The sequence below is a fragment of the Typopeltis vanoorti genome, chromosome 5, assembly GCF_054136105.1.
Source record: "Typopeltis vanoorti isolate ZY-2024b chromosome 5, IOZ_Tvanoo_1.0, whole genome shotgun sequence".
NCBI classification, from domain to species: domain Eukaryota; kingdom Metazoa; phylum Arthropoda; class Arachnida; order Uropygi; family Thelyphonidae; genus Typopeltis; species Typopeltis vanoorti.
This window is the reverse complement of record NC_143553.1, coordinates 143,540,171-143,555,218: the sequence shown is the minus strand read 5'-3', so window position 1 is coordinate 143,555,218 and position 15,048 is coordinate 143,540,171. Positions and strand designations below refer to the sequence as shown.

At 33.6% G+C, this 15,048-nt stretch overlaps 1 protein-coding gene across 1 annotated transcript in view; it reads right to left on the bottom strand.

The window, feature by feature from the left end:
• Positions 1-15,048, bottom strand: part of LOC150106895 (WD repeat-containing protein 48) — a 216,875-nt gene that overhangs the window by 41,801 nt on the left and 160,026 nt on the right. Inside the window, exons 15-16 of the mRNA XM_090392799.1 lie at positions 13,864-13,966; positions 9,088-9,202 (exon numbers count right to left, since the gene is read on the bottom strand). Coding sequence (XP_090248925.1) covers positions 9,088-9,202; positions 13,864-13,966 — 218 coding nt within the window. The remainder of the gene's footprint in view (positions 1-9,087; positions 9,203-13,863; positions 13,967-15,048) is intronic.

Below are 15,048 nucleotides of genomic sequence, written 5' to 3'. Positions count from 1 at the left end.
ATGAGAACTGAAAATTTTAATGTGATATACAGTGGACTTGATTGACAGAGACCAAAGAGCACAAGCAATAGTCATGATTTGGATACATAACTCCCTTTCAAAACAGTTAAAACATTATAAATTATGGAATGAAAGAATAATAGAAGCTAGAATAAAAATAGATAGAGGCTATTTAACAATAATTGGTTTATATGCCCCAGAAAAAGGAAGAGAACAGGATAATATTGATTTTTATAATCAGCTACAAAACATATATAATAAAATAAATAAAAATGATTACGTAACTTTAGCTGGAGACTTAAATGCAAGAAATGGAAACACGAAAATTAATAATAATATAGGAATACATGGAGAACATACTCTAAACAGGAATGGTAAAAAATTGATTGAGTTTGTAGTTTATACTAACCTAAAAATAATAAATTTCTTCTATAAACATAAAGACATACATAAATATACATGGGCAGCAAGAGGATGGAAATCAATATTAGATTATTTTATATTAAATGAAAAGACATCAAAATTTTCATTAGATGTTAGAGTTCACAAAGGATATGAAATAAGCAGTGACCACTTCCTTGTTAAAATAAAATTAAGATTACCATCTAAATGGCCACAAGTAACAAGAACAGAAAGAAAATTTGAAACATTTGTTTATAAAACTAGACTATTGAATGACACAAATGTACAATGGCTATATGAACAAAGAATTAACCAATATCTAGATAAAATAAAACAAAATGAAGAAATAGAAATAGAATGGCTTAATATAAAAACGATACTAAATGCAGCAGCAAATGAAAGCTTAGGAAAGACCAAAAAATTCAATAAAAGGAAAAAACTGAAGATCTGGGATGATACAATCAAAGAAATAATCAAAAAGAAAAAAGAAGCCTATCACAAATGGTTAAGCAGTAAAAGATTAGAAGATGAAATAGAATATAAAAGAATAAGAGCCATAGCTAAAAGAGAAGTCAGAAAAAGACAGAGAATCATGGAACAAATTTGTTTCTAATTTAGAACATGATTTATATAAAATAAGACCTAATGTATATAAGATTTTGAAACACTTCAATGCAGATACCAAAGAAAACATAAAATTAAACACAGAATTGAAATTAGAAGAATTTCTAAATTACTATACAGAATTGTGGACAGACAAATATTTTAAAAAAGACAACTGGCAAACAATTAACGAAAATGAAAAGGAAATAACTAAAGAATTAGAAATCAGCCTGAAAGAAACAAGAAACAGAAAAGCACCTGGAGAAGATAAGCTAGGTTCAGAACTATATAAATACGCAGGAACAAGATTCAAAGAAAGACTCTTGTTATTTTTAAATAAAATTTATTCAACGTATCCCCCCAATAGAATAGAAAAAAGCAATTGTATTCCTATCTTTAAAAATGGTAATAGAGATGACCCTAAAAACTATAGAGGTATCAGTATACTAAATTCCTGTTACAAAATATATAGCAGAATCTTAAATAGCAAACTAATGAAATATTCCGAAAACTTTATTTTAGAAGTACAGAAAAGGACGATCACGTATAGACCCGGCTTTTTGCCTAAAATTAATAATAGAGAAAAGAAGAGAATACAATTTAGAAACACATATTGCATTTATTGACTTTGAAAAAGCATTTGACAAAGTTAAAAGAAACATATTATTTAACATATTAAAAGAAAGACAAATACCAAATAATATCCTAAAAGCTATCACAAGTATATATGAAAATAATCAAATACAAATAAGATTAAATCATGAGCTATCATATACAAGAGAGATAAACCAAGGGGTCCGACAGGGATGTCCCCTCTCTGCAACTCTTTTTAATATTTACTTAAATGAAATAATAATAAAATGGAATAAAAATTTACATCAAGGAATTAAACTTTCTCCTACAGTGAACTTAAACACTCTCCTTTTTGCCGACAACCAAATAATTACAAATTCTGAAGATAACTTACAGAAAGCTATTTTAGATCTAAATGAGATAGCCAAAGATTTTGGTATGATAATATCAACAGAAAAATCAATAACTATGGCCTTTAAAGGACAAGATCCAGCAAGAACTAAAATAACTTGTTCTAAGATCTTGTAATAGATAACAAGATCTTAGAACAAGTGAATTCATTTAACTACCTAGGATGTATGATTACATATGAAAATGAAAAAGATATAAACGTAAAAATTGCAAAATATTTAAAAATAACAGGTGTAATTAATTCTGTATTTAAACCAAACGTAGTTCAAAAACAAACCAGGCTAAAAGTATACAATACATTAGCCCTACCGGTCTTAATGTATAGAAGCGAAATCTGGACAATAAAACAAAAAGACAAACAAAGATTAACAACAGCAGAAATGAAGTTTATGAGAAAAACTGCAAAATATATCCTATTTGATCACAAAAGAAACAAAGAAATTATGAAAGAATTAAACCAAGAACTAGTAATAGAAAAAATTAAAAAATATAAACAAATGGATGGAACACGTTCAAAGAATGAAAACAGAAAGATTACCAAAACAAGCCATTAGGAAGAAGAAAACCAGGACGTCCTCTTAACAATGACTTCTAAGGCTGGAACAGGCCATGCTAGGCCTAAATCCTTGATATGCATGATGATGATGGTGAAAAGTGATTCATAATAAAGTTAAAAAAAAAATCCACTCATTCAGCAATCTATAAGCAAAAGATCTAGGTTCTTCTCATGTCCTTGCTAACCACACCCTTACCTAACTTCCAGGGAACTCCCTTGTTCTCTCCAGCTGTCATATATTCAAAATTTTCTTCTATATCTGTTCTATAAAAACTTTTAGTAGCTCATGTTTCTCTTGTATCCGCTCTCTTTTCTGCCTATTAAGTAAGCATTATAACCTGCAAATCTTCCATCTATCCTTCAAGGGAGCACTGACCAGACCAGACCATTTTGGTCATTCACCTCTCTGTCACATCCTCGTCCCCAAGAAATACAACTGACCAAACATGAGAACAGTAATCCAGATGTTGTCACATCGAGAGAGAATTTCCTTACTCCTGCTTATCAGTATTCTTTAACATTCCATGATATATTTTGCCCAGTTTTATAATTCTCTCTCTCTCCTCTGAACTTCCTCTCTGTTCGTCATCATTCCCAAATCTCTAGCCTTATACATTTCCTGCAGTCCAGTTGCATCTATATGATACAAAGCCTATAGGCTTTTCATTCCAAAGTGTATAACCTTACAGATGTTTAAAAAAGAGCCTAGACAATTTAAATTTAGCATCATATGTAATCTCCTCCTTCAAAAATTATGAATTCATGCACCAACCAGGAGTTCACTTATATAAAATACAACTTTCCAACATGGGATTGCTAATATTTATGCCTAGTTTCTGATGAGAACCAAAATTCAAAACAATTGCCAGAGCTAAATAAACAGAATTTATTGGGCTCCTGGGAAGTAGTGCAATACTAGCTAAGGCAAGTTCAATGCCAAAGGTTGTATTCTCAAAAGCTCTCTGGTCAATTTCAAAACTTTTAGCTTTCAGTTCACTATGAAAGATAATAGATGTTTAATATAATATCCTTTCATTCAGTAGCAGAACTTTATACTTTGCCACACTTAAACTGAAAACTATTATCCTGCCCTACTGAGGACAGCAGGTAGTATGGAGAGAACTGTGTTCTTCCATACTACCTGATTTAGCCCTCTTCAGTTTAACATCATCAGAAATTTTTATTTTCCCTTCCCAGGTTTCAATTCCCACATCATTTCCAATATTATTAATGTACCAACTAAACAGCAGCAGTCCAAGTATAGAGTGCTATGGCACAATACTAGATAAATTGAAAACTTTTAACTTTGAAAGTCGAAGTCTTGGACTCTCCTTTATGTAATGGATATATTGTTCTATTTCCACTCACCTGGAACTCTAGTGTTGACTTAAATAGCCTGCACAGGAGTAATGCAATTTCTCTAATACTTTCTTGTAAAACATAAGCCAACATTCCATCAAATGGCATAGCTGAATTCATGTTAAGATTTCTCAACATGCTAAACACTTCCAGTTCATCTACCTCAATTCGCATATCAGTCTGTTACATTATTCATCACAGTCAAAGCAACTATGCTATGAGTCAGTGTACTGTTCTGTTAATTGCATATGCTATCCAGCCATTTTGCTTATTTTACATGATGAAAATTTCTGCTACCTAGCCCCTTTTTTTATTTTTTTATTTCCACTCAGAAAAGGTCGTAAACATACAGTACATTAATACTGTGGGCTGTCTTTTTTTTTTTTTTTTTTGCTGTTTTTATTAATTTTATCATTTTTTTATATTTTGATTTATTTTTCACATAATCAGGGAAATCCTACTCTGGAGACCAAATATGAAACCTTTTTAAGCCACTCCAGGCCTCCAGTAAGCAGAACAATAGTACAAAGAAATTCATCTTCCACCTAAAGACAACACAAACATCCATTCCCATGGATTCAAATCAGCAACCTGCTAGTTGAAGAGCAGATATGCTAACAACTCTGCCAACAAGGCTGGCAGTTATCACATGATATTGGTAAACTCACCATCAACTTGAAAAGGTTCTTACTTTGAACCCAGACAGGATTCAAACCATCTTTAAAAGCAAAGGGAAATGTTGTGTGGAGATAATCTGGTGAAGAAATAACTCAGCTATTTTGAAATGTAATTTGTGGGCTTCATCACATGGAAGACTGAATATTCTGTTCAACATTGCAAAGAAATTTATATAGGAGAACTTTTTTGGCACAATCCATAATTTCACTGGACATCAGTAGATATCATATGGTCACTCCATACCTTGGTGATGTGCCACATGAATATTCTTGCCAAGTGGGTATTGTAGGCTTTCTTGAGGCTTCAACTCTCCAAAGACCAGTCACATTTAAGACACACCATACAATTTGTCCAAAGTATTTCTTCTTTCTCCTGTCAGTATGCTTAAGCAGTCTGAATGTTCTGCTGATTCTTTCTAGAATCCATTCATTTGTCCATCTTTCAGTGTATGAGATCCTCAACAGTCTCCTGTAACACCATATCTCCAAAGCAGATATACTATCCTTTTCCTATCAGACTTCTTTAGGCACTAAGCAGCTACTGCTACTAAAAAAAATAGCTTCACCCAGAATCCTCAGCTTTGTTCCTCTAATGAGAGATATGTCCTTATCTACTGTTCTAGCCATTCTTAACCTTTTCCTATTGCCTTCTGAACAACAATTCTTCACATTGATAATGGATTCTAGGTACTCAGACACTGACTTCCTCATATTATTTCTTCATTAAGGTACACTTGTTTCTCAGTCCCTTTCCTGTCTATATTTCCATCAAGAACCTTTATCTTGCAAGTTCAAGCCCTCTATTCTTGCTGATCTCATTCACTTTGTCAAGGATTCATCCTAGTTCTTCCCTGTTGTCAGAGAGGAGTATTGTATCATTGGCATATCTCAGATTGGCAACCCATATGCAACTTATCCTAATTCCTGCCTTCAGCTCATCCAAAGCTACCTGCATGATGTCCTTAACATAAATACTGAAACAGGAAAGTGTGCAAGAAGAAAGTGGGCAAGAGAGTTAGGCAAGGATGCCAAACTCTGGTGCATATCTGTAGCCAATCAGTTAATCCAACCTCTTCTTACTGTGGCTTCTTGCTCAATTGTACAAGTTAGCTATTATCTTAATAATGTCTTGTACCATTACTTTTGGTACAAACTATATCACTTGGGAAGAACATTTAACCCACTAATAGTTAACAGACATTCAGAGATCATTACCCATTCATCTGCAGGTAAACGGCAGAAGACAAGTGCATACTTTCATTGTTCAAGAAGTTTTCAAATTTACAGTTTGCAATCTGTCAACTTCTATTGAATGGTTTTAGCACCTAAAGTTTTATAGATGCATAGGACAACATCCAATTATTTACTCCAGGATCAAAATATCTGCAAAAATCAGCTTGCCAAGGGAATCACCACTTCTAGTTTCCCAGGGGCGAAAATTAATGATATGACAAACGTAATTGAAAAGCAAAAAAAAGAAAAGTAAAAGACATGGTAGTTCTGGTAGGTACTAATAATTTAAGTAGCGACAAATATATATATGAGAGAAGATCTGAAAGTTTTGGAAGAAGCTAGAAAGAAATGTGAGAGAGTAATAAAAATTGTACGTTTCCTATCCAGATATTGTATTAAGAAGGAGGGCAATGATAGCAAATGATTTCCACGCAGGCTGTGTAGAAGAAATGGATGCGAGTACAGTTGTTCCTCGACTTATGTCCATTCAAAGATATGTCCGTGATCCCATAAGGAAATAAATAACATTTTCAACTATACTTTCGAACAAGACGCGAGCATAAAGTAAAAAGTATTGCAAGTCACCTAGACTTGCAATACATGCAGTCGCAAACTTGACTTATTTGTCTGTTTGCTTACTTGGGAAATGGAGTAAAACCAGGTTTAAAATAGCTTGGCATCTTTAACATAAAGTAAAAAGGTTTCTATTTAGCAACACTGCATTCAGCACCTCCCTCAGCAGTCAGCACGTGTCCTCAACAGTTCCTCTGTTGATTTTGTGTGAGAAATAGGTTATTTTTGTATTTATCATTTAATATTTTGCAATATTTTGTGCAACATGACCCTACATGCCCAAACAAAAAATCTAATGAAGAATCACAGAAAATGAGGCAAGCAATTGATCTTGAAACAAAGTTGCAAGTTATAAAGCAACATGTAGCTGGTAAGCCCGTCAATGTGATCGCACATGATTTCAGATTGTCTCATTCTACAGTTCAACCATTTCGAAAAATAAGAGTAAAATTGTAAAGGCTGTGAAAGGATCTGCTTCCATTAAATCGACGATAGTGACGAAGCAATGACAAGGTCCTATCGGTGATATGGAAAAGCTACTTGCATCATGGATAGAGGACCTGAACCAAAAGCACATACCCCCTTAGCACTATGGGCCATAACCACTAGAGCACTAAGTTCTCTTCAGCATGTTGAAAGAGAAAGCAGGACTCAATTATGACTACAAATTCAACGCTTCTTCTGGTTGATTCATGATATTTAAGCAACATTTAGCACTGCATAATGTGAAAATATATGGTGAATCTGCAAGTGCCGATAAGAAGACTGCCAAGGAGTCTGTGAAGAAATTGGATAAAATTATTATGGAGGAAAATTATTTGTTACAGCAAATATGGATGAGATGACCTTGTTTTGGAAAAAAATGCCCGAGCAAACATTCATCCACAAAAAGCTAAAATCTATGCCTACGTTCTCTTAAAGACTGCACGATTCTGTTAGGGGGTAATGTGGCTGAATATAAACTGAAACCATTTGTGAGAATCCACAAGCCTTCAAAAAACATTAGGAAGCATACTCTTCCAGTTCATTATCGGAGCAATAAGAAGTCGTGAATGGCTCAAAAATTGTTTGCAGATGCCTTAGTCAACTGTTATGCAAGTGAAATGGAAAGCTATTGAATGAAAGAAAATGTCAGAATTTAAAATTTTATTAATTCTAGATAATGCTCCAGGTCATCCGTCTTACATTGGCGATCTTTACCCCAAGTTCAAGATCATGTTTCTCCCTCCAAACACTGCTTCATTGATCCAAACCAATGGATCAATGAATGCAAGGGAGTTCTTGCAGTGTTTAAGGCTTATTATCTACAGAGGACTTTTTCTCAAGCCATTTCTGCCACCGATGACCAGACTCGCATGCAATTCTGGAAAGCATTCAATATTTATCATGCTATTAAAAATATTGCTGTGGCTTGGGACAAAGCAACCTCTAAATGTATGATCGGCATATGCAAAAAGCCATTAAAAAGGTTTGTGCATGATTTTGGATATTTTGAAAAAAAAATGAAGACCTTTGTAAATTGAGCAAAGAAATAATAGGCCTAGCAAACAATCTAAATCTCGAAGTGAATGATGACGACATAATTCAACTCATAGTAAGTGGCCCTGAAGAGTTGACCAATGAAAAATTGATCGAACTGGAGGAACAATGTGTTGCAGAAGAATGAGAAAAGGAAGAGGGGAAAAGAGAAACAAGAAGAGGCAGTTAAACAATTTACAGTGAACTCTTGCAGAAATGTTTCTCTGCAGTTAGTGATGTTCTCAAAATGGCTGAAGACATGGACCGCAATGTTGAACGCTACTTATTAGTAGAAAGGAAAGTACATGATGCGTTTGCTTGCTATAAACAAATTTAAGATGAAAAGAAGAAGAGGAATAAGCAAAGCCCATTGAACATTTTCATAAAAAAAAAAAAAAAAAGATACACCAGAAGAGCTGCAGCTTAGTCCTTCACATAAGGAAAGTAACGAAGATGTGACTCTGGAGGAAGATTTGGGTGATTATTCATCTGTTTTATAGTTGCAATAATGCACAGTACAGTTTTATAAGGTTTAAAAATTAAAATGACAGTATACTTATTAAGGTTAAGTCTCTAACTCCTATAACTCTATTAATTTATCGACTTACGTCCTATTGCGAAACCCCGACATAGGTCGAGGGATGACTGTATTTAGATGTGTTGAGTGAGTTTGATAGCAGAAAGAGGGATAGCCTGCACTTGAATTCATTTGGCATCAGGAGCCTGAAAAAGTTACTTCTTGGTATGAGACCCAATGCAGAGTCAGGGAAACTAGATCATCAAAGGAGGAATGGATAAAATGTTTGTATACCATAACGTTCAGTTATGGTATACAAACATGATAAAGATACGAATGCCTTTGAACATGGTTAAGTATGTGGCGAAGTAGTGAAAAAATGTTGGATCTAGTATCCACTTTGCCTATGTCATGTTATACTTATTTTAAAAAGACAGTTTCAACTTCAGCTGCTCAGTTATCAGCTGAAAACCTATCAAAAATTTAGGTCTCAGTTTAAATTTGTGTTGGAAAAAATATACTTCACTGATACATATAACTTTTTCTTGTGTTAGAAAAATAAGTAAATGAAGCTGAAATAATCTAAATATAAATAATTCGGTTAAATCCTTTCTGATATACTAAAAATCTGGAAATAACAGTATTATCTAGCACAGCTCACTTACAGACACCACCACATCTGTGACCCAAGGAGGTACAGTTTCATGTAAGAGCAACTCTTCTGTTTCTCGACCAGCATCTCCTACCAGTAACCTCAATAATGTCCGTCCACCAACTTCACTGCAAATGAATACCTGATGTTAATTCTAATGTATAATAATATTAACAAGTACTGTGTGAAACTGTAGTAAAATATACACTGGCCAACAAATGTATATTTAAATGATTAAAGAAACCATTTTCAGAAAGATGCAAAGCAAAATGTATTCTCTGGTAACAAACTACTTATTACGATATAGCAGGAGTGGCCAACTGAGCGTCCTTTTGGAGCCAAAATAATTCCGGTAAGACTTAGAAGACCCGCAACCTTTGACCGATGCGATAGTACGGGAGTAAGTGATTATGCACATGGCGAGGTGGGTGGTTGGGAGGTGGGGATGCAGAAGCTATGCCTGCCAGCCACAACACATTATTTACAATTTATTAAATCTAAATATAGATCTGTTTTAAATTATGAACATTTGAATGAGCTTATAAGAACTGCTTTGACAAATTGCACACCTAATTTTAAGAAGCTTACATTGATCAAGAAAATGGATACAATGAGGACCTCTACTAGTAAATAAGTAACTAAAATTGTGTTTCGACTTTTAAAATTATTCTAATCATTCAAGGTAAACTTCATTTAATGTTTCGAATTAAAACTTTTTTATTGTAGTCATTTTTATTAACTCTGTTTTTCTCTCCCTCTTCTCTCTTTTTTAAATTTTGGTCCTCTTTTTTGTTGTCTCCTCTTCTCTTTTTGTTCATTTTTTCCTGATAAGAGCGTGAAGAGCCGCATGCGGCTCGCGATCCATGCTGTGGCCACCCCTGCTATATAGTATCAATATTTCTAGTAAAAAAGAAAAAAAAAGTAGAATGGAGATTTTGATTAGTTAACCCAAAAGCACCCATACATTATAAAATTTATGACTAGTTTTATGCCTCAAATGTTTTGATACTTCTGTTATGGCCACCCCTGCTATATAGTATCAATATTTCTAGTAAAAAATAAAAAAAAAAAGTAGAATGGAAATTTTGATTAGTTAACCCAAAAGCACCCATACATTATAAAATTTATGACTAGTTTTATGCCTCAAATGTTTGATACTTCTGTTATGAAATTATCAGCTGAAACTCCTGGTGATCTCAAATGGCATCCAATTATTGCAATCAGTGATTTTTTTTTTAATTATAGCAATTGATTAACATGACAGTTATATTAATTTGTATTAAACAATAGCCACAGATAGAAAAAAGGAATGGCTGAGAAAATGGAAGTGAATGAGCTGAAGGAGGTGTGCTAAAAATACCGAAATGTCTTGATAAAAATATGTTATGTGATAAGCATTGTTTGAGTAGAACTGGTGTCCTAAAATGACTACAATGATCTGCACACAAGGAGTGTACAGAATACTATGATAGTGCAATACAATTCCTTTGATTTCACTATAACAGGATTATAATTTATTCTGAGATAGAGGATGTGTTTATATATATCTCACACAAAAGAGGTACAAGAACTTATACCACATCAGTGCCATGTGTGAGGTGATAAGGTTGCTTGAAAGTTAAAAATAGGATAACGGAAACAGGCCTTCACATAGCCTTTAAGCACAATCTGGGCAACTGATAGGCCTTTTGAAGTAATGTCCTAATGTTCATTTCTGACCATTTCATGGTGAACCCTGTTAGTAGATCCAACCTAGATACTGAACAAATAAGGATTGGCTAACAATTTGGAATATATTCAACCAAATTGTATTCTGGATTAGCTTACACCAAAAAGAAAATAATGGTACAACATGAAATGTCATGCTGGCTTGGGGCTCTCTCTTTCTCTCTTGGTTAAACAATGTTGATACTGTTTTCATCAACATTGTTTAAACTAGGACATCATTAAAACAAACAGTGAAAACTACTAGAATAAAATTAAACTCAACATTGGCAGAACACAAGATAGGTACCATCTTGTGTTCTGCATCTTGTGTTTTCCATTAATGTAAGAAGCATTAATGGAAAAGCAGAACTGGTAAAAGAATCAAACATACCACATAGACATAACTGGTGTTACTAAGATAAAGAAGACCATATAGGGGATATTTTGTCACTGCTTGTTTCATTTAGCAATCTTTCAAAGTAATTACTCCATACATCAAAAATATCTATCCTCAGTTTTCAGGTCCCATTTATCATCCCTAATAGTACTCTTTCCTCCATTTCTGATATTTTTCAATAGCCTCCAGAATATTTTATCACCTTCCTTATATTTATTTTCTATGTTCTTGCCAAAGTCTTCCCTTGACTTGTTTAGCTAATTTTATACAATGCTTTGCTTTCTTACATTTTTCTCTGTATTACCTTTTGGTTCGGTTCTTGTTTTCAAGCTCTTTCAGCTTTTCTTGAATAATGTTTGTGCATTTAGGTATACAGTTCACATCTGATAGCTGTTCAACTTTGATTTGTTTCAAAACTTTCTTACACACCCTTATTTCTAATATCTTCATTTCATATTTGATTCTGCCAATGATGTCATCATGAGTTTGCTCCTCTGGCTGTTCTCAGGATGCTCATGCCTGTGTTCTCCAGTCTTTGATCAAATGTTTTGTTTCTAATCTGACTTTCAGATCCATAAGTTAAAAGTAGCCAGTGTTTTGGCTAATTTCTCTTGTAAAACACATAAATTTATTATAATTATTATTACATGACACCTCCAAGCAGAGTGTGCCGTGGGAAGGTACACTCTGCTAAAGCTCACCATTTCCCTTACATAATTCCCCAATCACATGATACTAATACTATCAACACACAATACTATCTACAACCCATTACCATCATCAACAGTATATTTTGTCTGTAAACTGCATGTCTGCTTGGCTAATTTACTTGCATATGGATGAAAAACCCTGCTACTTCTGTACAAGATCAGCTAACTCACAGTCGATTGAAAAAATCCATATAAAGATTCTTCTCATCACAATGAGAACCGAACTCAGGTCTTTTCCAATCAAAGGGTACACTGTAAAAGACCCAAGTCTTTTCTTATGTGCTTTTATTCCTTTATTCTTCCAATTGTACTATAAAGTGTTTTCTGTGTGGCTCCCACCCACAAAATGCTTCTATAAACTTATAGTACTGTGAGTGAGTTAAGGATCTCATACTGTGAGTGAGTTAAGGATCCCCCCCCCATTTTACTTGATGTTATATATATATATATATATATATATATATATATACACATATATAAAATCTATGTGTGTGTATATATATATATATATATATAGATTATTATTATTTTAAAATATTTATTTTATACCAGGTCCAGAAATCCTGCTCTAGAGACCAAGCCTCCAATAAGTGGAGTGGTGGTCTCACATTGGGTGATGAAATCCATCTAAAGACATTCACAAACATCAATGCCCATGGTGGTATTTGAGCCCACAACCTGTTGTATGTAAAGAGTGGATACATCATACATCAACCACTCAGCCAACTATGCTGGCAAGTACTATTAAATTTGACTCACACACACACACATATATTTATTTATTTCATCATCGTATCTTTTGCTGAATTTATTCCAAATTTAATTTGACATATTCAGTAAAATTTATACTCAAAACTGAAATACACTGGTGTCCAAAATCAAAGCACAAACTACATTTTTACCTGTATGTGAAAAAATTTTCATTACTACCCACATACCTGTGCTTGAATGGAGCTGAATTGCAAGCTGACCTGCCATGGTGTGTCAATTATATTTTCTTGTTATGATCAAAAATCCGTCATCATGCTCCATGGTAGAGAGAAGGCAACCTCTTAGCAAATGTCTGGAATACATTCCATTAGTGTGAAATGCTGCCCAGAGCCTGGATACAATGCTATGTGAGATTCCAAACTTTCTGGCAATATCAGTAATTCTGCAGCCCTCTTCAATCATTAAGGTGATGTCTCTGAGACATTACAAGACATCCATATTCCTTCACAAAAAAGAGTTTCCTTCAAATTCGCTTAACGCAGACTTTTTTTGCCTTTTATCCTGTTGAGTGCTACCATGTGACCGCTTTGCACATGAATCAAAAATTTGAACGTGTACCAGCTTTCTACTTGAAATTGTCATTTATATAACTGTATTCTCCACTGAGAATACAGTTATATAAATGACAATTTTGAACTTTGAACAACTGTTTTCAAAGTTCCTTCTTCTATTTTCAATATCAGGTTTAGTGCCATATTCCTCCGTAATCTGATCCATACAGATGATGAATAATAGTATGGATAATGTGCACAATTGTACATCAGATAGATGCACAAAGGTTATCTTACACCAAACTATCTTCCTGTCTCTCTTCAATTCTAACAACTAACTTGCAACTTAAGTATAAGCTATATACTGCTCTGTATAATGTCCAATTTGCACAATATAATTGCAAATATTTTGAATAAGTTTTCGTTTGGTACTTCATGCCATTTCCAGATCTACAAAACTTCGAATCATGGAAATCATGATTCCAAATTTTGTAGATTTGGAAAAATCATAAAAATATACCAGATCCATTATATTTCTATGATTTTAGAACTATCTGTCTTAAAATGAAAAGCTATCCTGACAACCAGTATTTAAGTCTAAACCCAGCTTGTTCTTCCCTACTTTCCCTACTTCCCTAATTTATGGCAATAAGATAAATATTTGTTTACTAAAAATATGAAATTCAGTAACATACCATGAGCTTAATTATTACCTGAATATAACAGGTGTATGTTCAGGAACACTGAAATAGGTATTTCCAGGTTTCTGCCTATCTCCATTCATAATACGATCATCTCCCGATCCTTGGTGAGTTCCTGAAGTAAGTACAAGAAATAAGATGAAAACATCCAGTGAAAAGCAGTATTACAGAACACTGTTACAATTTCATAATGTGGTTTTGGCTGAATAAGAGCTACAAATTTCTCAGATTTTTAAAAATGCATAGATAGAATTTTCTACAAAAAAAAAGATTACATGGTTTAGGGTCCTAAATACAAAATGAATCTCAAACTGTAATACTTGGGGGGAAAAAAAACCATGTTTCAAGAATGAAGCATGGCTTTCATCATGCATCAGTACATGCAACAAACACTTAAATATCTAGGCATCTGTTGTATGCTTATGTTTATTCCATGGATGTTTAAAAAAATCCACATGAATTAAATCAAACTTTCTTCACTGTTACCAAGAAATTATAATACCAAGGCAAGTGATGTGAAATCATTAGCTTCTATCTACGAGTTGCCCCAGTCCTGAAATACTTCCGGTGCAAACTTTGTTTGCTTACACTTAGATAACGGATTAAACCAAGTATATAATTTCTTGGTATCTTTAATTTATATGGAAGAGGATCTCTGGATGAGCTGAGTATACTTTTTTTTAATTTTGCAGGCTTGAAGGTTGCCTTAATGTTTTGTTTTTTTCTGATATTCCCTTAATGTATGGTATAGCTTGGCATTCATGTAATTTTTTTTAGCTTTTAATGGTATTATTGTAGAGAATCATATGAAGTGTTTTTTTTTGTTGTTGTTGTAGCCATTTTTTTATAAATGTTTGGTTAATTTCATATTTCATCTTAAGCGTCTGCTCCTTGGAGCAAATTGTTAGGACTATGAAGGTGTTGATGACCTAGTTTTTGTGTCGATGATGGTATGAATTTTTGTGTATGCATTGGCTTGTGTGTAGATTGTTTGTGGCAGATTGTGGATAGCTTTGACATACCGTATTTACTTGAATATAACTCGTCCTCGCGTATAATTTGCATCTCTGATTTTATTTTACAAAAAAAAAAGAAATTAAAAAGTTTCACATATACCTCACACATGAAACAAAGTTTAAAATTTAAAAGTTTAATTCACATCGGGCAATAGTAACTCGCTCCCCACTTCCCCAACAG